The 25314-nt window shown below is 35.6% G+C and overlaps 1 protein-coding gene across 1 annotated transcript; it reads left to right on the top strand.

The window, feature by feature from the left end:
- Window positions 1-2838: 2838 nt before the first annotated feature.
- Window positions 2839-24920, top strand: LOC108780920 (forkhead domain 96Cb). The gene is made up of 7 exons (XM_018548763.1): window positions 2839-2900; window positions 6725-6857; window positions 21495-22142; window positions 22644-22842; window positions 23002-23050; window positions 23377-23683; window positions 24654-24920. Exons 1-7 carry the CDS (start codon window positions 2847-2849, stop codon window positions 24851-24853), a joined length of 1590 nt encoding a protein of 529 aa, XP_018404265.1. The 5' UTR covers window positions 2839-2846; the 3' UTR covers window positions 24854-24920.
- Window positions 24921-25314: the final 394 nt, after the last annotated feature.

The following is a 25314-nucleotide window of genomic DNA, read 5'->3' on the forward strand; positions in this document are numbered from 1 at the left end:
ATCGATGGGAAGAGGAGAACGAGGGCCAAGCGATTTCCCGTCAACAGATATATATATAAATTATCTTTGGCCCGGTTAACCGTGCGAATGTTTGATAAGAGTGCTCCATTAAGAATGCTCAGTTCATGATTGTCGAAAAAAATTCCTGTAAGTTTTTAACAAAGTACTTAGAATCGGCTAAATTAAAAAGGGGAACGACCCCGAAAAATCGTAAACACTGCGATCGGGGCAGGATTTATGACACGGACGAAGTAGAGGTTCCTTCTGCCAACGCCGGCGGAAGTCCCGATGAGTCCCCGGAGACCCCGAGGTGTCCCTTTCTTTCCAGTCATCACTAAGGACGCTAAGTGTTCAGCTGTTGCGCGCTCGTCATCCCTCCGAAACCGTCAACCGACGGCGTGTAGAGACATCGCGTCTCTCGTCTCGTGGTGGCGTTTTCGTGAAAATAATGTAACGTTATGTCGCTGTGCTCGTTTAGAACACGCTGGAACGTGAATTTCGATACCGCGGTCGTCGTTTTAAATTACTTTTTCTCTCTGTTCGGCGGAAGTCCAGATATCAAAAGATGTCGGGAAACATTGACTTCCTCTGTTAGCATTGTACTAATGACAAACTTCAATTTGATGTCTATTTGTGCATACTGGGAATAACGAATTATGTCAGAGGAGTAAACGAATGTGGATATAAAGTGTTTTTTGAAAGTTTCTGATTAAATTAACTCGCGTTTATGATCATTGTTTTTTGTATTTCATTTATATCCGTTTTTCCCTAATATAGTTTAACTTAATCTCAATTCAACTAACTGTTCAACTTTTTTGAATTCTAAGTAGTACAGAATATTGCATAACACATAATGATACGAATTAATTAAAGACTTTTATTTCCTTTCTTTCCATGAAATAAAAGACTTTGATTGGTTGATTTTTTATGCATTATGCGTTATGCTAGAATTTGCGCTCCAGCCTTGAGAGACTTTCTACAATAAACCATTAATAACTAATCAGAAGTTAGAAGCTAGGAACTGACTAATTACAGTGAATGTGAGAAGAATAATCGACTACGATTGGTCAATCTAGTTTCTGATTTATTACTAATAGCTTATTGTAGAAAGCCTCTGTTTAAAAATTAGAAAAAGATGAAGAGTAAATTGAATAAAGATTAAAGTTAACCCACATAGAAATAGATAGAAATAGATTGAATTAATTCGACAATTTGTTAGCCTGGCTGAATCAATCCCAGTGGAGGGAAGTGAGTACTCCAAAAAGGAACAAGAAAATACATCGGGAATAACGGATGCTTCGATAATTAAGCCGTACATCTGTTTTTGTTTTTTCTTTCTCCTGATTGCATTCCGAAGGCCACAACGAAGTTAATCTCTTATCAGTTGTAAGACCGAGTATGTTGAATTATTATTTTGACACTGCCAATGTATGGGGTTTTCGCTGAGTCAGCTGACCTAATTCGGGACAGCATTACATTAATGATTGCGTCAGCTTTTCTTTCGGCATTGTATGTGGATTGCGAATCGGGCACTTCGGAAAGCTGACAAGCGGTAAAAATTATGTACAGTTTAACTATAGTGTGGTACAGGTCACAAAGATTTTGATAAAAAAGTTTTTATGCGTAACTTTCAGCAATTAAAAATAATAATATAAACAAGATTATTTATATATACATTATCTTTATAGTGATTACATACATTTAAGAGTTATTCATAATGTGTAGCATATATTATGTAAATTTTATTTTAATGTATCTAAATGAAATATAAATATAAAATGTGAATATATTTTAACTAAAGTGATATTACCGCGGTAGTCCTTTAGAGTTGCGTTGTAAGTCTGAAAAAATTTTTGGCACGCGATTGAGTGAACTACATACGCAGTATATAAATTCACACATTATAATAAGCATTGTAATCTAGCTTTGACCGTTAATGGCTTTGCTTCGTGCTTCCTTTCTTCTTATTATTGTTTATCAATAGTACGGTCGTAAAAAGATTCTTATATTTGTGAATATATTTGTTAAACTATACATAATATTATGTTATGGACTTTATGAATAATTTGGAAATATATCGTTTTTTCATTAAACATATGTACCTATATATAACAAAAAAAAACGATACATTAATTATTGTATATGTATATACATAATTATGTAATACAATGTTTAACGAAAAAATAATAAAAGTATTTTTTTGTTTCATTTGCCAAAGTTGTAAATTTAAACTTGACTTTTAAATTAATTGAATTGTAAATTTTTTAAATTTGTCATTTTATAAAATTAAAAAAAATTGTTTCTTGCTAAACGCAATCAACTTGATTTCTGATTAATTCTTTCTTTTTCACGTACAAGTACATTATTATAGAAATTTACAGAAGATGAAAAGAATATGTGTGTTTATTCTGTTACAGATTTTTCCAGTTGTGTTTTCCGGTTCAAGAAAATTTTTCCAAACCTTCACGTTCGGTTATCACGAAGCATTTTTCTTGAAGATGTAAAGTGCGAGATCGCAATATTACTCTTGCGATGTACTTTCTTATCACATTATATTCAGGACAATTTTAGCTTCCTTTTACGATTTGCGGTATTATATGAAATAATTGTGTCGTCGATGTGAAACGAGTGTTTTGCTTACCACGAACAATCCCGGGAGCATGAAACGATTGCATGACTTCAAAGTGAAATAAGATTCCGGACATTAAAATCTTGACGGATTCGGAGGCATTATTCTACCTTTATCTGTCGAAGCCGTCGGCGGTGCAATTGTGGAGAGCCCGACTGGTGATTGGGTACAGCTGCAGCAGCATCGAGTAAATGCAGCGGCGACGGCTGACGCCTTTATGAATTACGTGGACAGGTCCAGGATGGTCTCACACATCATCCCTGTTTCTGGGGTAAGTAAAAAAAGTTCACGAAAACATTTTTTATGCTTGGTTCCACACACACATCAATATATTATAGATAACAAAAGTCTAATCTGAATTCAATTTACTCTTATTATAATCTTCTTATAATTCTTATGCTTTCTACTAATGTAGATTAACCTAAGTCTTGATTTAATTTACTTTTCATCTTTTTCTAAGTTTAAGCACTTTAAGCAAATGATATATAAAGATATATAAGTTGAATTAAGATTAAAGTTAATCTTCATTTTTTTCTAAATCTTGGAACTAAATAAAAATGAAGAGTTTAGTTGAACTGAGATTAAAGTCAATTTATAGTGATGGAAACAGAAATTAAAAATGCGAATTTAACTGATTTAACATTCTGATCTAATTTATTTAATTATTAATTAGAACTATTTAATGTTTGATCTTTATAAGTATCGATTTAAATGGTAATGTTTAGATGGTCGGTATAATATTTGTTCATGAACTGCATATTTGTATGTCAAAAAGGTCGGAGCACGCATAATCGATTAAAAATTTTTTGCGAAGTTGAATAAGAAATTTAAATCAATTTTTTAGATAACCGGGAATACTAGAATGAGATACTTAAAATGCTTAATGTATAATATGGAGTATGAACTATCATTATACCCTATCTACATTTTGGTAATCGCTCTTTTTATCACTCATTTTTTTAATGAAGATTTTCCCCATTTCGCAGAAAGATGCGCGAGACGATCGACTTAACGTCGTCACGCACGCTCTCGTTATCTTCGAACAAGAGAACGAAAAAGAAAAAGAATCGAGCAGGTCGTAACCTCAAAAATTTCACAACGACTTACGATTCACGTCTTCTACGACATTTACTCCACACTGATTTCACGTAATATTTTGAGCAGCTTTATCGCGCGAGAGAATTCATTTTATCAATACACATTTTACGAAAAAATTCTCTTTGCTTATTTCAGACTTTTATTTACATCTTGAAAAAAAGTTGCGGAATTTGGAAGTAAAAAATAACGAAAAGAGAAAGTGTAGTTAAGTAGAATCTAATGATTTCCAATTTACTGAACGAAATTTTGGCGAAGATTTCAGTACCGTAGTTCGCGTGGATCTGTGAAGTTAGCTCAATCTTCAACTTTAGTTTTTTTCTTTATAAAACATGCGAAACTTTTTTTATTTTCATGAAGAATTATAGAACTATGAAAAGCGCTACTGGAACTGTCATTATTTTTTAATATTAATAGAACATCGCGCTAACTTCATGGATTCTATGGTATTCATATGTGGTTTGTCCACGTCGTGATCGCTGAATGGATTAAAACTGGGTTATCGAGCGTGTCGTTCCATCGATCAGTCTAGTGTGGCGATCAACTTTGCGAATACGAGCTAAAAATCGATAGCAACTCTGATTACCATCCGCTCGTTAGCTCATTGTTCACTTGAGTTCTCAAGGATTTCAACGAGATGATTAAATAGGAGGATGAATGTTAAAGCCTTTTGTATTCCTCCAGAAATTTCGATTGTTCTATAATTATTAGAAATCTACACGGAAAGAAAGATTTTGCTGTAAGATCTAAACTTTCGCTGACTACTAAACATAATTTTGTTGTACTATTAAAATAATTTTGTCGGGAACTCAAAAATGATGAGCATACAGCAAAAAAAATTTTTTAATTTGTTTGTAAAAATTTCTTTTCATGATATAAAATAAAATGTATATCTTTTATATAAACTATAACTTAAATAGAAGTAGATGAGTTATACTAGTCTCTATAACTGAAAGTTTTATTATTTACTTAAAGATTTACAAATCTTTTCTTACTACTATTTTAAAAAAGCTTTTAATAAATAAATTTTGTATTTAAAGAAAATATTAATTTGCGCGTGATTTTTTGTGTACACAGATATCGAAAACGATTGCAAAATTTTTTGACCCGGTTTTAACAAAGATGTCGGAACGTAGATAATTTTCGAACGATTTATAATGATTGGCTTTCAAAACATTTCCTGAGAATATTTCATGAATATCACGCGAAAGTATCGTGCGAAAAGTAACAGTCGAGAGCAAGATACTTTTTTTTTTATCGAAACTGCGATAATAAAATACTGTCTGTTTTGTCATTGATCCATGTCGATCTCTTGTAACATTACCACGAGGTTTTTGAGTGTCCATGAGAGTAATAATATGCGCAACAAACACAACAGAATTGCAATTCTGTGAATTCTGACCGGAAACAATAAGATCTTAAGAGATTGTTTTTGATACGATAAAATTGGCGCGATGAATTATAATTATAATTTTTTGTGCATTATAATTATATAATTTTTTTCTTTTCAATGATTACACTATGTGTTTATATGATTTCTATTTATAGACATACATGGAATTTACCAATGTCTTTGTATTTAATTCTTAAGCATATATAGCTTATATACATCTTGCTATGTGATAATATTAATTTGAGAAATAATCTTGGTAGAAATGTACGCAGTTTTTCTAGTCATCTATCCAGTTACCGTTTAGTATTACTGTATTTTTATTAATTGTAACAATACTGCGTTAGAAATAGATATAAACTTGATAAGAATTTGATAAAGTATTATTTCCATTACATAAAATTATATAATATTAATAAATTATTATTATTCGAAACTATCAAAAAATGCTGTCAAGAAATTTCTGTCGTAGAAAACTCCTAATTTTTTTTTATAACAACCTCTATTATTTTTTAATCTTTATTTTTTTACAATCTTTATTTGTTATAACAGTCTATTTTTCCTTCAAGAATACGTTTTACTTTGTTTATGAACCTTGTGTTTTTACGAGAAATTGATAAGCAAAATTGGTTCTTATCAATATTAACCATAAAGTCAAGGGAAAAGATTAAAGACATAAAATTTTTTGTCTTGTTTTCAAGAAAATCGAATTTTAAAACTGGAAATTAATTTGAATACAGTACAGAATACTAAGGTATTATTTACAATTAATTACGTTTCCGCCGTTTGAAGATCAGTAGCGAGTTTTGTGACTTATTGTTAGAATTCGCGAAGCGGCCTAGAAGCCTCGTAAAACTGAATTGCAAATTAACGATCTAGCGAGACCGTAAGTTTCACCCTGGCATAATACGATGTCACAACACCCAGTCGGTGTTTGTAAGCTTCCGGTGACGGCACTTCAAACATCGCAAGCACCAAGCCAAAAGTCTTTTAGCCTGCCCCGCCTGTTCGCTCTCATCTTTCTCTCTCTCTCTCTCTCTCTCTCTCTTCCTTCTTCGAGGGAACTTCTTTATTATATAGCCGCGATTATATTCTGGTTTGTCCCATTGCGATTATCCTGGTTCGTTTACCTTCGTCCAAAGAGTTACAACTTTACTACCAGAGTGACTACGTTTTAGCGAGTATTTTAGGATGACGTGTGAACGTATTTATCTCGTCGATGCGGCATCCTTTATCGAAGATTTACAACGTCCACAGTCCATGCTATACGAGCGTTTTCGAGGATCTCATTTCGTATAGAATAACTGATCTATTCGATAAACCGTTCTTAGCGGTGTGCAATTAAATTATACTTTTGGTATTTTTATTCGTTGATGAGAAACTCGCTCGCAAAAACATTTTATTTATATTATATATCTTTCGCCTTTGTGTCTGTATATTGATTTTACATAATATAGTATCCATACAATAATTATTTATTATACACACAACATAAAATAAAAATAATCTCAATCCTCTGAATAATACAAAAATGTATAATGTGAATAGTTTTATTCGCTAAAAAGACAAAGAAAAGGATAAAGGATTCATTAATTTAATGACATTTTCAGGAGCTGCAGCAGGGAAATGGCAATCTGGGCTCCGCAGGACTCAGCAGTATGCAGGACTCTCCTCATTCTCTGAAGATTAAACAGGAGCCATTTCAGCTGTCTCCGCCGTCACCACTGCCGCCTCTTCATCAAGGTACAACTTCATTATTTCCGTTATGCGTCTTGTGGCAGTCAAACTTTACTAAATCTAAACATCGTAACGAGTCGAGGAAAAAAATTAGTTTTATTAATCAAGAAGTCTGGTTTTTTTTTATATCTAAACTAGTGTACACTTTTGGAACTTAAATGTACTATATGTTTAATATTTGGCAAGAAAGAAAGTTCTAGTGTAAACTATATAGCGAAGAAAAAACAGACCTAAAAGTTCTTTATCGACGATTATGCGTGTTACAAAAAGAATATGATCGATAAGTAAAGTTGTCACTCTTATCTCTCTCTCTCTCTCTCTCTCTCTCTCTCTCTCTCTCTCTCTCTCTCTCTCGCATGCCTAAATTAATTTCAATTAATTTCAATTAATTCCAAGTTAATTTCAATTAAATTGAGATCGATTGAATAATGAAAATAAAGTATAACAATCTAATCCGGACGAATTCCCGAATAGACCCGACAGTCTCGGCGGAAAGAAGCCCAGCGGATTGTTGCTAAAGGCCGCGTTCTAATAATACAAAACTGTAGTCGGGAGCATTCGTCGTCGCGAGGGAGGGTTCTCCGCGAGAGATGATTTTCCCGAGAGAGGGAAGAAGGAGAAGAGAGAGAGTGATATACCGCGGGCAGCCTGCGGCGCGCGAGAGGAGAGTCCCGATCTTTCCGCGCGGCGTTTAGTCACACATTCTCGCGCCTCTGTACGATTACGGTCTCTCCTCCACCGACGAAATTGTCGTCGACGTCGCGCGCCTAATTCCACGGAACATAGAAATATCCCGCGATTTATCTCACGGTGACGAAACGCTTATGATTTAATGTTCAGCAGCGGCATCGACGATTTACCGGTATTCCGTTAACAATATCATGCGTCTTAATAAGTCTTAATAAGTAACAATATGATTACGGAAATCAAATTTAATTTGAGAAGATCTATGAATTGTATCGACTTTCCTAAAAGGATTAAAATGTTTATGAATTAAATAACAAATGAAATGATAATGCCAATATGTTGGAAGTTAATACTATAGATATCATAAAATAAGTAAATGTTTCCTTTCTTTTAGATCTTCTTTAGTACCAACTTAACAATTACATAGATACATCAAAATTAATTATAGACTCTTGTACAGTATTAACTCTTTACTATTCCAGTAATATATCATGACAGTGAGATTATCAATACATATAAAGGATGAGGCATTTAAAACAGGTCACCTGAATAACTGAATAACAGGTCACCTGAATAACCTGATACTTGTTTGTATCAGGATAGAAGGAAAAGTATCAAATAAAAGTTGCTTTGTTTCAAGAGACACATAATGTGATATTAATAAGAATATAAAGATTCTTCTAAAAAGATTTACAAATCTCTTCCGTATTTTTAACAATACCCGAAAAGTTTTCCAAACCTATCAAAGTTGCGAGGACAATGCTATCTCAAAGCAAAATTCTTCGGAATCAAAGTTATCGCAGCCAGATACGAGGTGTTCTTCTCTTTCTTCATTCTCGATAGAATATCAAGACGGATTTCTTTTCGTCGGTCGACGACAGTTTCTCTGTCGCTTGACGGTGGTCGACAGTATCGCTAGTATATACGATTGTCCGGGGCTCGTCTTTCTACGTGCGATCGTCGGTCGGTCGGCAAGGAACATTTACATAGAGGATAATAGACAAGGAACGAAGAAAGAGGGAGAGGGCGAGCACGATAAGCGCAGCTCCGTCGTTGAGACTCGTATTACCGGACTTTATTATTCGCTAATCGCTGAATGTCCGGATAGATAGATAGACGAAGATACGGCCTCGCCGACATGGCTCCTGCTCGCTCAATTAATCCCGTCGGCCTCTTACTCACAGGGGTGAAACCTAAGACTATCGAAGTCCTCTGTGTTACACAGATATATACCGGGGAGATAATCATTAATAATTTCGAGCCTTCGCGCGCGTTGAGATAAAATTTATCAAAGGCGCACAGCAAATATTTATTTGAAGGGCGAATTATATGCGAAGAGTAAAGGCACTTTTGTACATAATTTTCTCATATTATAAACTAATAATCGATGGACAGTATTGATGTTAGTTACGTTTGTTACTGTGGTAATATTAAATACAATATTTTGCGGTATTGTGTATTATATTTAACGTTTATATCAAATTTAGTACACTAGATATTAAAGCTAATATAAATTTCAATAGCTTCCAACCATCAAAGTTGGTATTATAAATTCACTTTATTAAATAATAAAACACAGAGATTATTTAATAATAATTATGACACTAATACTATAGAATAATTATTAAAAATTAAAAATGGAGCTTTTAATAACCATAATTATTTTTCCGTGCAATTATAGTATAAACACTTTTCTTTCAGTGCAAAATTTTTATTTCTAACGAATGTGAAAAGAAAAAACTTGCTGAAATGAAAGTATTAAATGTGCACGCTAGTTTGATGCAATATATGTGAAGAATTATATCTTTATCCATATTTACATGTTCTTTTTTTAATTAACTTGATTTCGCTCGATTATATCACTTAACATCATGCAAAAATATGACATTTAAAAGATTACAATAAGTAGAAATTTGCCTAACATGGGCAGCGATTATGGGACAGTTAGAAGAAGAGAATTGCAATATTTGTAATAGAAAGATGTCTCGCCACAGGCGGTCCAGAACGAATGCTGAAACAGGAGGGAGAATGCATGGTAGCAACGAGACATCGTTTCGTGTTTAGAGTCACGCGCGTGAATCGCGGGGTGTTTAGAGCGCTCGCGTGTAAGAGTTATGGTCGCTAATCCGGGAAGGCTGCGCGTGCTTCTCAAGGCGAGAAGAGCCGACGTATCGTTCAACGACGACAGCCTCTTCATGGATCCCGCCGTAGAAGCAGCGCTGTTCGCATTTAGACCGGCGCTCGGTTGAAAGAAGTATCGGCAATTATCTTATTCCAACCCTTGCTTTGAATCTAATTTATCATGGATTAATTCTTTATCAAGACTGTCTCCTTCTCGCTCCTGATTTTGAATAGGAAAAATATTAGATTTTGTCAGAGTTTTTATCATAAATTTCGGAGGGAGGAGGATTTAAATCGTCCCCCTGCATATGTCCATGATTATTGATTTTGACATTCTAGAGGGTTCTAGAGGGTCGAACAGAAAGAAAGAATTTCAATTTTCCGGGTTACTACTAAACTGATCAATTCGTGAGTTTCAGGGAGAATTCAAGATTAGCCGGGTTTGAGATGTAAGGGGATTGTTTATATCGGACGTTTGTGCCCATTTTATAAAATAAAAGTCGTGTATGACGTGCGACCGGCGCCACGGGGTCACGGCTCACGTTCTACATCGTTGTAGAGCGAGTTCGCGCGTCTCTTCTATTTGCCGCTTAACAACGATTATACTATACGGCGCAAGTTTATCGAGGCAATAAAGACCGTACGATAAAGTCGTACGAAATAGCTGACACATCTAATTATAGGATAGCCGATTATCGGTTAAATGCTGATCTAATTACTATTCGTCGTCGGATACGCGCTACGGCCTAATTATACGATGGTCTATTGTAAGATTGGAGGAATCTAGATGTCCAAACGGTTTCAATAAATATTTCGTTTCTTTCGCAATATTTTTGCTAGTGAGATGCTTGTCATACGATATGCTTGATTTTAAATTTCAAAAGTTTTGTTCTTAAACGATAGAATATGTTTATATTTCCTTATATTATATTTAATATAAGCTTGTTTAAGGAGAAGTTCCCCAAATTCTCCTAAGTTCATATATCAAAAATACTATTAGGCTAAATGTTTTTCAAGCTTTAATAGCTCTATAACATTATTTTTAATTATTTGGCAATATACAATCTGATTATAATTTAGGATGGTTAATGTAATAGCTTTTTTTCCTTAAATAGATAAGAGCGATAAATTATTTTGAAAAAACTCAAGAGCAATGACCCTGTTTATTTATTTTGAAATAGGGTTACGGATGCAATTATCGAGTGTTTGCATCAAACTACAGCGTAGTAAACAATGGCGATCGCTAATTTTGCGATAAGGGTTATCGCATATTTCGTTGTGACGTTATAAAAAATTAACAGATACCACTAAAATTTCGTGATAAAATCGCGTAATGTACTTCGACAGAAAAAATAATGGCTACCATATACTTAGAATAATTAAATATCTTCGTAAGATGTTAATATAAGTTTAAGATCATAGATTTAGAAAAAGATTACGTGAATTAGACTGCCATATAAAAAGTGACGTAAAGACTCAATGAAAAGATTCGATACGGTAATGTATACAAATTTATTGTACTTATATGTATACATCCATCATATGTATACATACATCATGCGCACAACTTAAATAAAATAATAAATAATTATTTGGCATAATAAATAGAATTATTATTTGTTATCTTCATGTTTAAAAATTTCGTTCTTTATACAGAGAAATTTTAGCGGTTGATATTTTGATTAAAAGTTAATAAATATTCATTTAGGAATGCTTGTCCATTTTGCTTTAATTTTGGTTTCTACAATGATTTCATTACGAGGTAATTTTGTGTGGTCGCGTGTAATAAAGTAGCTACGCGAACTCCAAGCGAATTCAACAATGCGCATTAACGACAATAGGAGGAGACCTTATACGGTCAATAACATTGTCGGTACCAATAAATAATAGTATTTATATTATTAACTGTGTGTAATTAATATTAATAAATACTTGTAATCGTAAAACTTGATTAATCATAGTCAAATATTTCTTCATGTCGGTTCATTATATATACTGTTATTAAAAATCAAAATTAAGTCAATTCTTACAACAACTCAAGAAATACCTAAAAGTCAACAAAAAAAATCAAAATTATTTTATTTTGCTTCTTAATGTCAAAATAACAATCAAATTTTGTAACAAAAAATCATTATTTTGACTTTCATGACATCAAAATAAAGTCATTTTGACTTTCTTTTGACTTGGTATAATAATTCCTTGCAAATTACTTATGCAATTGTAGAATGGGCTTTATGTACATAAAACTGAAATTATATTGTCAATATAATATTGATCATGTAAAGTTGTAAAAATATTAATGCGTACTGTCAATGTATTTCACTGATTCAATGTTACTGATTAATGCTCATATAAAATCCGCATTAGAATGACGTAGACAAGAAGAAAAAATACAGTGGTGCGGAGATAAAATCGGCCGATCAGAACCAACGAACCGCGAGAACGGATTTCCTCGTCGAAAAGTAACGCTCTACTTTAGTTAGGTAATCAACTCGACTTCGCACTAATTTGTGTTTTCACGTTCTTGCTCGCGATTGATGATTGCGACGCGCTGCGAGAGAACTTCTCCGATTAATCAATGCCGGGCGATGGCGGGTATGACGCCTGTGCAAAACAGGCCGTGCGCGTTTCATTTACTATCACAAAACACGATAGCGTGATAATGACGCGTCATAGCCGCCGTCGTCGTTTTTGACGCATGCAGAAAAATATTTCCGAAGGAAACGAATTTCGCGAGATATTTTACGACACTGCTCTTCTGCCCATGTTGTCTGTTTGTGTGTCGAAAATTCTCATTGTATCTCACTGAAATTAATTAACGGTAGTAGTGATCAGAGTCGCGTCGTTGAATCGCAAGCCGCTGGCTGGCTCAGCCGCGATCGATAAACACGAGTTTACGTAAGCGAGTGGTCCCGCGTTTCTAACGAATTCCGGATGTCGCGATTACGAAATCATCAATGACATCATTTCGACATCGTCTCGATTGTCTTATGAGAACAGGTGCCAAGAAGTTAAATAATGAATTTTTTTAAGTCGAAAGTCATCGTAACAGCACGTTACAGCATCTACGATTCGACAAACGCAAACAATAGCATCAAATCACCTCCGTAGTGATATAAAATTAAAGCATTTATAATCTAAATACTATAGCAAAAACTTTCCTAAAGTTTTAGAGTGAATCTCGCTCTAAAGAGTGAATTGTCACTCTTAAGGATTGAAAATTGAGCCATTCTTTTTCTGACTCAATTTTTCACTACAAAGAATTTAGAGAGAAAGAACGAAGAAAAGATGATCCGAGATAGTTACAAAATAATAAAAAGAAATAGAAGAATTATATAAAAGAGAGAGAAGGAGTGATCAAAATGTGTGGTATATAAGATTAGCCAGAATTAAATAAATTCATTGGAATTAAAAAAGACATACACACAAGTGAAACTTGGCAATTGAGATCACTCGTTATCTCCTTTTTCTTTTTTAATGTACCTCGCTTATTAGGACATAATTAATTGGGTGGACCGGGAAGTGAAAAACCTGGAAATCTTATCGGTGTTTACGTACGTGGAAAACGCATGTAGGCTTGCGTACCGTTGGCGTATGTTCTTCTCTTTACGTCATGACAACGACGACGCCGACGCCGACGTCTAAGGTCGAGATACCAGACGACGATTGGCTCACGCGGAAGATATCGCGAGATAAACTGAAACGTTAAAGTGATCCCCTGACCCCGGCGCGCGGCTTGGAGAACCTCTCTGTCTTTTATCCTCGTACGAGGCCCCTGCGTCCAATTTCTCTCGCAATAGCCTCTTATCTTGACGCGATACATTACGTGCGATTAACATTTGCAAACTTCTAACAATAGAATTTCCTTCTTTCTTTCCTTCATATCTTGCGAAAGAGATTGAAGTACTGTCCGTCGGAATATCCTTTTTACAGTGTTTTCCGTGTTTTTTAAAATCTGAAAATTCTACAAAAGTTTATAACAATTATAAATGTTACCTAAACGTATTTATAATTACGGATTATTATATAAATGTATCGTTTTGTTTCGTCATGTAATCTATTTATTCGGTCAATATTACTCTTTTGAGGATATTCTGTATAAGTATTAAACCTCATATAATATGAAAAGATGTAAGAGACACACACACAAATTGACATTTGTATTATATGTATATAGTTAAGGAATTTGAAAACTACCGTTCATTCTGCATTTTTAATATGTAGATAATGATTTTGTTTCATATGTCGATATAGGTTCTTTTACCGTAAAGAATAAAAGAGCTTGCGGACATCTATTTATGACAGCTCTGATAATGAGCGTATTACATTTTCAGCACGTTCCTACTCTAATTGCACATCGATGCGCGGTCACGTGCCTTTCCCCTTTCTTCCCCTTTGCGCCCTCGCCACTTGATCCCGTCGAATTACTTGAACGCAGAATTATCCATTAGCCATGATATTCTAAACGCGCGCGTGCATCGCTTAATTGAAGCCAGTTAACGGTATTAAATTATATGGGTCAAATTAACAAAAATACATAAAACTTTGCGAATGCGTGTATATTACAAATAGAATTACTGCATAATTTATTATATTAAAGATACAGAAATCAGTTCGGTAGTAATCTCCTTTGTCGTGAATAAATATATTCAAAAGTTGGCTCGTCATAAAGTTCCCTGAATCATTCATAACTTACAATCAATCCGCGAAAAGATCGGACGTTTTTCCTTTATCTTTTTTTCAATAACACATGTGTATATCCTACGAGAATCCAAAATAAATTAATTAATCAATGACAATTTACAAAATATTTATATCCGGCGGCGATAGTGCGTTTCGAAAGAAGAACAATCCGTTATCAGTTGCGAGAAATGTGCTCTCGCGCATTCGTGCGCGCGTACGTGCGTGCACACGTACATACACTCATGCGGAAACATAACGCGTGCTGTGTGTAATACACGCCGGGAGCTATGTACGTACGTATAGGAAAAGAAAAAGGGAGGAGAGAAAAAGAGCCAAGATGCATGAGCAAGCAGGCACCGAGATCGCGATAACGTCACAAACTGTTCGCCAACACACCTGACTGCAACTGGAGATTAGCTACGCGACACCCGCCGGCACACATCTGTGCTCCTACCTTTTGCGAATCTTATCGCTAGGACTCTTTAGAAGATGAACAGATAATTATTTTATCTTTTTTAAGGGTACAGGAGGGATGACCGATTAAATTAATTGGAAATTAGAAAGAAGAGAGAGAGAGAGAGAGAAATTGAAATTTTAGATAATATATGTAGATGTGACGCTTATGTGGGAGACAAGAGTAATTCTCTAAATTCTTTAAAATGGAATTTCACCTTAAAGAGTGAAAATTGAGCCAGTCTTGAAAAAAATGCATTAGAAATGCTTTCTTCAGAATGATAATTCATTCTAAAAATTTTAGAGTCTGATCTTGAAAAGTTTCAAAGAGCATATACTAATAGAAAATCACTAGTAAAATTACTTTATCGTTTACCTATAGAAGAAAAAAATTCCATCTGAAAGATTTAGGGCTGATTGTCCGATCTTTTTTGGTAAAGTTTATCTTTTAGGTTACCAAAGTAGCAAGAGATTACCCAATCACATGCGGATTGCCAGATTTACCTAACAGGTAAACTTTACCGAAAGATAAAACAATCGGCCCTTACAGAAGTAAATCACGAGGAGTTTCGCAATTCGGCTCGGAATGTAACAATCAGCTCGAAGTGGGATCTCGTAATAAACATTACGCAAATCGGCCTTCGGAATCACAATTATTTGGAATACGAAAGTGCAATTGTGACTTTCCTCAATATCCTTCGTCGCAGCATTCTGCCGAGCTTGCAATTTTACAGAACGCGGAATGAGTTCATGGTTCTTGGAATGTGCGTCTTATGATTGCGGCGAAGGAAGGACCTTGAGCCAAGTAACTTTGCAGATTACAACTCGATAAGTCTTTGTTATGCTGATTTAATTTACAAAGAGTCTCGATTCCATATCCGTCATTTGTGACCGGGATGATTAATGAATAATATTGTCGATATCCAATGTCGCTGAATTTATTATCGATGAGTCGAAATCCGCGACTCGTATCTCCGCGTTTCTGATACGCTTAAAAATACTCAACGACAATGGACGGAGGGCTCACGAGAGGATCATCCGCCTTCGAAGACGAGATGGCTATATCTCGTTGCTCGTTCGTTCTGTCGCTCCTCGCGGTTCAGTGAGTAGCGGTGATGTCACGGCGTATTGTATTTCGCTTATCGGCGCCGGATGCCGATTCCTCGTTCAACCCAGCAGCATTTCAGGAATGCGAATGCCACGGTTTTCTACAACCAGCCAGTGACAACGGTCAGCGACAACGAAGACGACGACGACGACGACCTTCGCCCCGGAGATCGACTTTGCACCCTGGCTAATCGATATACCTTCTACGCGTTACGCCTCGTCTGTCGTTTCCGTTCTTTTCGCATCGCTCGGACGTATCATGTGAGCTTGTCTTCCCTTTGGTAAACTTCCGGTGGATGAAATTTTGTTCCTTTGCTAATCTCGGCATACCGTTAAACTTTCATGTATAACCTCTCATTTAATAATGGTATTATACACATATGATGATATTATATGATATGCATAATAATATAATGTTATTAATGTTAATTAATATAATCAAAACTTTTATTTTTAATAGAAGGGAAAAGTTGATAAATTAAAAATTAATACATTACATTCTTATTAAATTTCCATCAAATTTCTTTTCTCTCCTCTAGCAAATGAAAAAGTATAATTCTACTTACACTTCTGTCAGAATGAAAGAAGATATTAGATATTCAAAACGACGAGTTTCTTTCAGTAGATTCTACCTTCAGCTACATTTAGTTTCTGTATTTCCATATATTGGAAATACAATAAGGAGTGACTGAAATAGCTAAAAAAGAGGGAATATTAAAAAAATGTAATTTTGAAGATTATTTAAATGTTAATTAAAGATTAAATAAAGATTATTCAATTGAAGGTAAAATGTTTCGTGCCAAGTATGGATTCTATTCATGTTAATCCGTTTATTCTATTAGAGTGATTTAACGAATTATGCGTATACATGAATTAAATGCAAAATCATATTTAATTTGAGTTGATCAATCCACGTTTGATCTTATATTATCAGTGGCATCGGATTTCTTGCGTTAAAGTTAGCTCTTCTCCAAGCTCGATCGAGCGACCGATTATTATACGAAGGTTTGTTACTCGTAGTATCCTTTTCTGATCGGCAACTCTCATGTACGGTGTAATACAGTTTGTCGCGGCCATCAGATCATTGCGGATCGCTGTTATGACAATAGCCGAGCACGGTAGCGTATCCCTGTTTTCAAAACACCGCCTCTCCTCGTGTATACCGTGGATGATCCTGGCTCTCGCTGCTGCAGGAAATTGTACACCCACGAGGGCAGCTACGAGTCTAAAAAGAGAGATGCTCGTTGCTACATTAAAATCCATTTCTCTCTCTCTCTCTTCTCTCCCTCCCTACCTCTCTCCCTTTGTTCTCTCAGGTCGGTCCTTCGAGCGATTTCTGAAATTTGTATTCGCTCACGGCGATAGAGAATACTCATGTGTTTCACGACGGAAAAGTCATATTTCCGGAAATACGGAAAAACTCGAGCTCGACATCGAGCCCGGAGATAAATCCGTGGGATATAATTTCACGCTTTAATATATTATTATGTAATATTAAAAGATCCGCGACACGAGTGGCCATATCGAACTGATGGGAGAAGACTGCAAATGTAAAATTTAAAAGAATTTAATTTTTTAAATTTAAAAGATTTTTCATGGAAAAACATTTGCAAATAGTTATCCATTTCGAAAAGCGATATCAAAAGGATGTCTGTGTAATATTTAGAAAAATAAGAAATTATAATTTCAAGATTAATTTTAGTAGTATGATTACAGCAGTATATTTCTTTCCTTTTACATTCGTAATACACTTTTATTCAATTTTAATGAATGTAATACGTACAACGAACAAAATATTATCTGGAGAAAAGTTATTTTATCAAGTCTTCAATTTTAGCGCACTGGTTAGTTGATAATCTACGTTAAATCATTGATTCAATATTATCTTACTGTTCAAAATTTTAATAAGAATAATTACATCCACAACTTGTGTGTATAAGGTATATTTAACAATTAAATAAATTAATTTCTCAATTGAGTTTTTATATATATTCAATAAAGTTATATTTTTCACATAACCCTTTCACGAATTGCAAATTTATTTTATTTTCATTAAGTCGATTTCGAATGGCCAAATGGACCAATAATTCTCTCCATGCTCGCGTTGTAGTAATTTAGCGAAAAAAGAAACCTGCGTCATTCGTGAAAAACGTGGTAGTTGTACATGACGTTCGTGAGATCACCGTCGATCGATGTACTGGCGATGTGCGTGAACACGACACGGCACGGCACGGCACGGCATGGCATATCCTTGTTTCCACAACACGACTCTTCGTCAGGACGAGACGGCGCGATACCGGGAAATTTTACACCCAGCGTCCGTGTCGCACGGACATCTTGTTTGGCAGATCCATCTGTAGCCCGGAGCACGTGTTCGCGTTTTCGCAAGCCGTAACTGTATATCATCGAACCCAGGACGATGTTATAGATACGTAATACCTTCCCGTGCAACGGATCGAGATACATACACGGCGTTCGACTTTCGTTACGACCGATCGTTGTATTACCGATGGGAGACCACTAAGAAGGTAGCTCTGTATAAGCCCCGAGTTCTATAAGCCATTTTTTTCTCTAATGTTAGATATTTGTGTTAGATTATTGTGTTTTTCGAGCGAATTTTCCATCTATATGGTTGAAAGTTTGAATAACGCGGAAATGGAAAAATAAATACCTCAAAGAGAAACACTTTTAAAACAATATTATTTAAAATATATTTAAAATTCAATGAGAACAGTGTTATAGTACGTTCTTATAACATGTAGCTTTTTAATATAAATATAACGTAGCTTTTAATAATATTTATTAACAATGTTAATAAAGAGGGGAGAGAGAGGGGGGGAAGGGTAAGTTTATGATCTGCATTCGTTTCGTTGTTAGATTTTTCTATAAGTATCAATAATTTCAAAAAGAGGTAATAACAATTTTATGGATAGTGCGTGTGTCCTTACATTGCAAATGTATAGTAAGATGAAGAGGTTTGATATAAGATATACAGTCCACTTCCCTGCTTTCCTTACGATCGTCATTTCTCACATTGAGAATTTCTCTCTTGCGCTTTATGGACGTACAAAGCAATTTGTGCGGCCATTAATGTCCTACGGTTAACAACTCGTAGTACTATGTCAATTACACAGTGGTATAAACTGCAAAATTGCCTCGTTAATGTGACTGTATGATTATTCTATGCTTCTTGTTCTCGTAACAATCACGCAAGGAATATCCAAATGAAATGGAATCTGATAGAAGAAAGTGAATACGTTATTTATATTTTATTATGATATTTCTAACAGTTTATCAATAATGTATAAAAATGTATTATCTAGATTTATATGAATACGATTGTTTTAAACATTTAAAAATTTAGTTAATATACAGATCTGAAAATAATTGTTGAACCTTTAAACGTTGATGACAATCTTGCAAAAAGTTTTAACACATTATTCTAGAAATTTTATTTAAGTGTCTTACAAATTAGTTTAATGATTCAAACAAAATTACTTTCAGATCTATATCTAGCTCAATTTTTGAATACTTTAGCAATATTCTTTTTGTAAAAACATAACCCATTTTTAATCTTTAAAATCTTAAAATAAAAAGAATGGGTAAAAAAGATGTTTTAATTTCTTTTGTTATAACGATCCTGATTTTGCTATCAAGTAATTCGACGCGTAATGAGAAATAATAATACTTCGATATTACGTAATAACGATAATAGAACGTGACACGACTGTCTTGCTTGCGTCAGTTGAATAATTAGATAAATTTTTGTCGAGCGGCCGAGCTTGACTTTCGCTCTTCCGCTATATCCGCATTTTGCATCGCCTCGGGTTCGTTCGCTTTTATCCGCGCTTCTCCCTTTTTCTTCCTCTTTCCCTATTTCGCCTGCGGCGGTGCGCACGTAAGTTATCGGTGTCCTGTTACATCCAGTTCCAGTTACACGTGCCGCAGGGCACCGATGCATTCGATATCGTTCCCCCGCGTGCTCTCGTACGCGGCAGCACTTCCGAGTACGCGTCTCTCTCTCTCTCTCTCTCTCTCTTTTCCCTCCCATTTCCCCCTTCTCCCGCTGTCTCTTCGGGGTTTTTCGTTTTACGATTTTAACGCATCGCAAAAAACAGATTACCGTGAAAGAATACTCGATATTGCTGCAACGTGTTATCAAACTTTTACATAACACGAACAAATTATTATATTGCTTTGAGTTGTATTCTAGTCTCTGAATTTCTTCCAAATGGTTTTTATACTCTTTGTAAACATCCAATACAAACATGAGTTATTTATATTGCTAAAAATTAATGCGCTCTTATTATTATACTTTATTGATTTTACATTATTTATATTTTTTATGTTACGGACCATATACTTTTGAAAAAGTAAGCTGTGTGCATTTATATGATAAATCTAAAAGCTCTTTCTTTTTTCAATTAGTTAATCATTTAAAGTTCCCGCTTGTCAAGGGTTAATTTGAGGAATGCGTATCTTAATATCACTCGTTCTCTCTTACTCATACTTTATCGCTTCGTATATCGGCTCCTGGCACTAAACATAAAACCTGTATGGGCCTCGGGTATCCCGGAGGCACAAGTTCCTCTTAAAAAGGTCAATTGTTTTGCCCGGACGAGATTTCTGAGAATTGCGTTATACGTACGGATTAGTCGATCGATGATGGAACGCTCAACCTATTGTCCAAGTTCTTGGAGTGACCGATCGTCGTCTCGGAATTCGCGATCACTCATCGATTTTCCGATAATTTCGGTGCCGCGACTTAAAATACAACTTAATTTATATTTCCATCTTAATGTATAAATTAAAATAGAAATAATAAATTATAGGAGTCAAAAGACAAAAATGTCGAAAGTTTATATAAAACAGAATTACCGAGCGATTTCTATAAAGTTTCTATAAAGTCTTCCTGTATTTATATCGACTATCGAAAAGAATCAATTGATGCAAATTTGTCTATCAAGTTTTACGTGAAATAAGGTTGGAATAGAACATTTTTAGAAACTTATTTGAAGATAAATATTTTATTTTGGATGGGACAATGAGCGCATTCACCAGATTCAACATTTGAGTGAGTGCTCTCTGTTATTGGTGTATTCTTTTAAATCATCCAATCAGAATTTTAGATCTAGCTAGAAGAATACATCAATCAACGAGCGCTCATTCAACTATTGAGTCTGCTGAACGCAACCTTTTAGTATACTGAATGTAATGGCATTAACTTAAAATAACTTTGTCGAACCATCAAAATAATTATATACAGCACTTGAACACTATGATATAAGAATTTTTTTTACAGTATTGTTCATCATGCTTGAGATTTTTTAAAAATTATTTAAAAATTCAACAAAATTATTTTTAGATCTGTATCTAACAAATTTTTAGATACTTCAGTAAAATCATTCTCTCTGTGTTTAAAGTTTAAAATGAAACTTTAATAAAATCTTGCTTCGATTTTATTGAAATTTCATTTTAAATTCTATTTAAGGTATACGTGGCGGATCTTTGACGCTGAACTAATGAAAAGCTTTCGCTTCAGACGTATATGTCGCAAATGTGAGAAAGTGGAATTTCTCATAATCGTTTCAGTGAGCGGTTTTGTGTCCGACCTGCAGAGCGGCTGTATCGGCGGCAACGCGAAGGACCTCGATTCCTCGTCGGTTCCTGGTAGCCTAGGCCGAGGTTTAACGTCGCATCATGTCTCCCTGAGCCACCATCACCACCACCACCACCAACATCATCATCCCCATCACAGTTTGCACAGCCCCAGTTCCGTGGTCCCCATGCACACCACCACCACTACCGCCACCGCTGGCTCGACGCACCATCACCTGGACGACAAGGGCTCGTCACCCGTGGGCGCCCTTCATAGTACGACCAATAGCAATCCCTCCACACCATCCGCACCCTCCACGCCCACCACAGCCACTACCGATAATACTGTGGCCAACGTTGCGACCGGCACGACTAACAGCACCAACGGTGGTTCCTCGGCTGCGAACAGCAAACCACCCTTCAGCTACGTTGCCCTGATCGCCATGGCGATACAGCATAGCGAGCATAAGAGGGCGACCCTCAGCGAGATCTACACCTATATCACCGCCAAGTTCCCGTACTTTGAGAAAAACAAAAAAGGATGGCAGAATTCGATCAGGCACAACTTGTCGTTAAATGAATGCTTTGTCAAGGTGCCCCGAGAGGGTGGCGGCGAGAGGAAGGGCAATTTTTGGACGCTCGGTAAATTAACGTTATTAAAATATTATATGTTTGATTGGTTTTATATCCGTTTCTGTATTGTGAGTGTCAAGAATAGTATATTATATATATAAGATAGTATATTTAGTGGATTTAATCGCTATAACTTTCTAATTTCTGAATTTGCTGTCTTGATTTTCAATTCCCCTGAATTATTCTTTATTTATTTCCATGCCCCTATAAATTTCTCTTATTCTAAAAAAGCATTGGAGATATAAATTGATTTATGATTCTTAATTATAAAGTTAAATTAGTCGTACAGTTATTGTCTATTCAGGATCTATCCATTTGGAACGCTCGCGAGCATTATTTGTTCTTGTTTAACTGTTGATAAACAATAAGGATGAAACGATTTCATGAATGTTGCGAGTGGAACGCATCCTTAAACGATCATACGTATAATTTTTCATTTAAATCCATTTGCATTCTTATATACTATTAATGGATTTTCACTGTAAATTTCTACTTTTTGCGTCATCATAGATCCTCAGTACGAAGATATGTTTGAAAATGGCAATTACCGAAGACGAAGACGAATGAAGCGTCCCTATAGAAATAATCCGTATCCCAAACCACTCTTCGGCGATCCGTTCTCTACGACCCACATGCTAGGCTCTAGGAACATTTTCGGTCACTCACCCCCTTCATACGCCCCCACTGCTTATTCGCGATACGATACAAGGTATTGATATTTTTCAGAATGTCATTTGCCAACGCATCTTCAGTTCGCGACTGGAAATTCTCGTTTAATAACATTTAGATCATAATTAATTCAAAATGTATATATGTATCTTAATTATAATTCCTCCTCGAATTAGTACTAAACTTTTTTTTATTATAGTGCATGGAGTCTCCAACAGCCACAACTCTCATATAGCCATTGCCAATCGGTGAGTTCTCATACTACAAATCGTTACATGTGTCCAGTCAATGTATAAAAAATCTTTTATATCTTATACCATATTAATGCAGCGTGAATCTTTACAACGAATAGAGGTACTCTGAGCATTTTTTAAATTTTATTATCATGGAGAATTGTACTCAGATAAATTACATTTCAACACCTTTCTTGTTATTTTACAATACTTTAGATTCGTCTCTCGCGAAATTAAGAATTATAGCCTGTATAATATAACTTTCTGATATGGTAAACGGTACAGTCGAATACTTAAATATTACAATTCGGCCGAGTCATTGGAAGTCTCTTTGATCACAGCTACAGCCGCAATTGCAGCCGATGCAGTCAATGCAAATTCCGACTATGAACGGCTACAGCCAACTGGGTACCTCGTTAAGTGAGTCACTATTCTCGCACTTTGTACCTTCTTTTGTCGAGCGGGGTAATGCTGAACGACCAGACAAAGCGTTTCAAGGCAATTACCTGGATGTTCCAGGTGGAACGACCGGATCGCCCGGTTCCATGGGCGGCGGCTCCTTCGGTAGCAGTTTCGCCGCGTGCGGCAGGAGGCACGATTCCGCGATGCCCGCAGATGCAATGTCTGGGAGATGTTATTGGCCCGATAGTGAGTGTAATTTTAATCAAAATTAAAAACCTAAACTTCCTAGCGTTTAACTTCAAAGATCCAGTTTGTGAATTTCTGTGCGCGGGTCGCAGAATATGTACATCTTTCTTAACAAAATGAAATGTGTAAAATTCTGAAAGATTGCAGATTTTTTATATTGCATTTGAAAGTAATAGAAAAAAGTTTGGCGGGGATTTAGACTTTCTATAATAGATCAAACATTATTTCAATAAGAAATAGATGTTTTTAAAAGATAATTAAGATAAAATGAAAAAATTTGTATTTAAATTATAAAATTGTACAGTTAATTATAAATGATCTTTTTTATTGAACTGCTTTATATGTATTATATAAGACAATATTCATTTTAATACGGAAAGTATTAGGTTTGCAATTTAATTTCCAGCTCCTATATTGAATCTATTACAAAACTTATTCAAATTTGAATCTTTTTCTCGTCATACAGTTATTATGAAGTGTCATCCTTAAGCTTTAAAATAACGTATAATAGGTGAAAACTATGTCGTTCGAAAAGCATTTGAGGCACTTGCCTCCTTTTCACGTTCCAGCTGAAGAAAAATGCCGCGTAAGCTTAAGAAATGATTTGCTCGGCTTTCGGCGAAAACTCTGTGTCATACAGTACATGTGAAAAGTGGTTCCAAAGATTTCGTGAAATCGTGATAGCAATTTCAATTTTTTTCATCATTGAATTCATCAATTCGAAACAACCATCTTTTTCCGAAGCGGATCTGACAATTGCTTGGAAAAATGTATAGAAAGTGAAAGGGATTACTTTGATTAAATTAATATTCATTCTTTTATAATTTTAAATCGCAACTTGGTAAAAGAGGCCGAGAATTAACTTTCAGTTCCAGTTACTCTTTGAAGAGACGATATATCCTTAAATATCGCGTTATATATACAATTCTTTTTAACAATCTTTATCTAATTCGTCTGACGATTGTTGCAGTGGTAAACGTGAAGGAGGAGCCCGGGACCAATACCGTGTCGACCAGCGGCGTCGGCGTCGGCGTCGGCGTCGGCGTTGGCGTTGGCGTTGGCGGCGTCGGCGTCCCGTCCGGCATGATGGCCACCGCGGCGTCGTCAGGCGTCTCAACGACGGGATTTTCGCCGATGGAGTTCCAGACGCGTTCCAAGTGCTTTATGTGAACACGAGAGGAACCACCGTTAAATAGTAGCGCGTGCTACGTGACGAACCGACGTCGCGAGGAACGAGGGACGATCCTACGTGATCTATCGCGCGACGCGTTAGATCGCAATGAGATGGATTCGCGATTCGACGAACGGTGAGCGATGCATGAAACGATGCCCTGAACATATTTCTCGATGACGCGGTAATGCGGATTATATTTAACAAATATTATCGAATAATATCTGATAATCGTTTAGCGATGTTATTGGATGGTCGTTCGCGAATCTAACCGCGCGGGTAAATACAACGTAAACGTTTGTGAAACTCGTGTAATTGCTATTGTTGTGTTGATTCGATGTTAAAGGTACGTACGTCGTGCGTCTTTACTGCGTAGGTGCGCTCGTTCACGCTCGTTAAATATACGTAAAGCGATACACAATACGGGGGCAATTGCCTCTTTTATTATGCGAGATATTAC

Source organism: Cyphomyrmex costatus, unplaced genomic scaffold, assembly GCF_001594065.2.
Source record: "Cyphomyrmex costatus isolate MS0001 unplaced genomic scaffold, Ccosl1.0 scaffold75, whole genome shotgun sequence".
Classification (NCBI taxonomy): domain Eukaryota; kingdom Metazoa; phylum Arthropoda; class Insecta; order Hymenoptera; family Formicidae; genus Cyphomyrmex; species Cyphomyrmex costatus.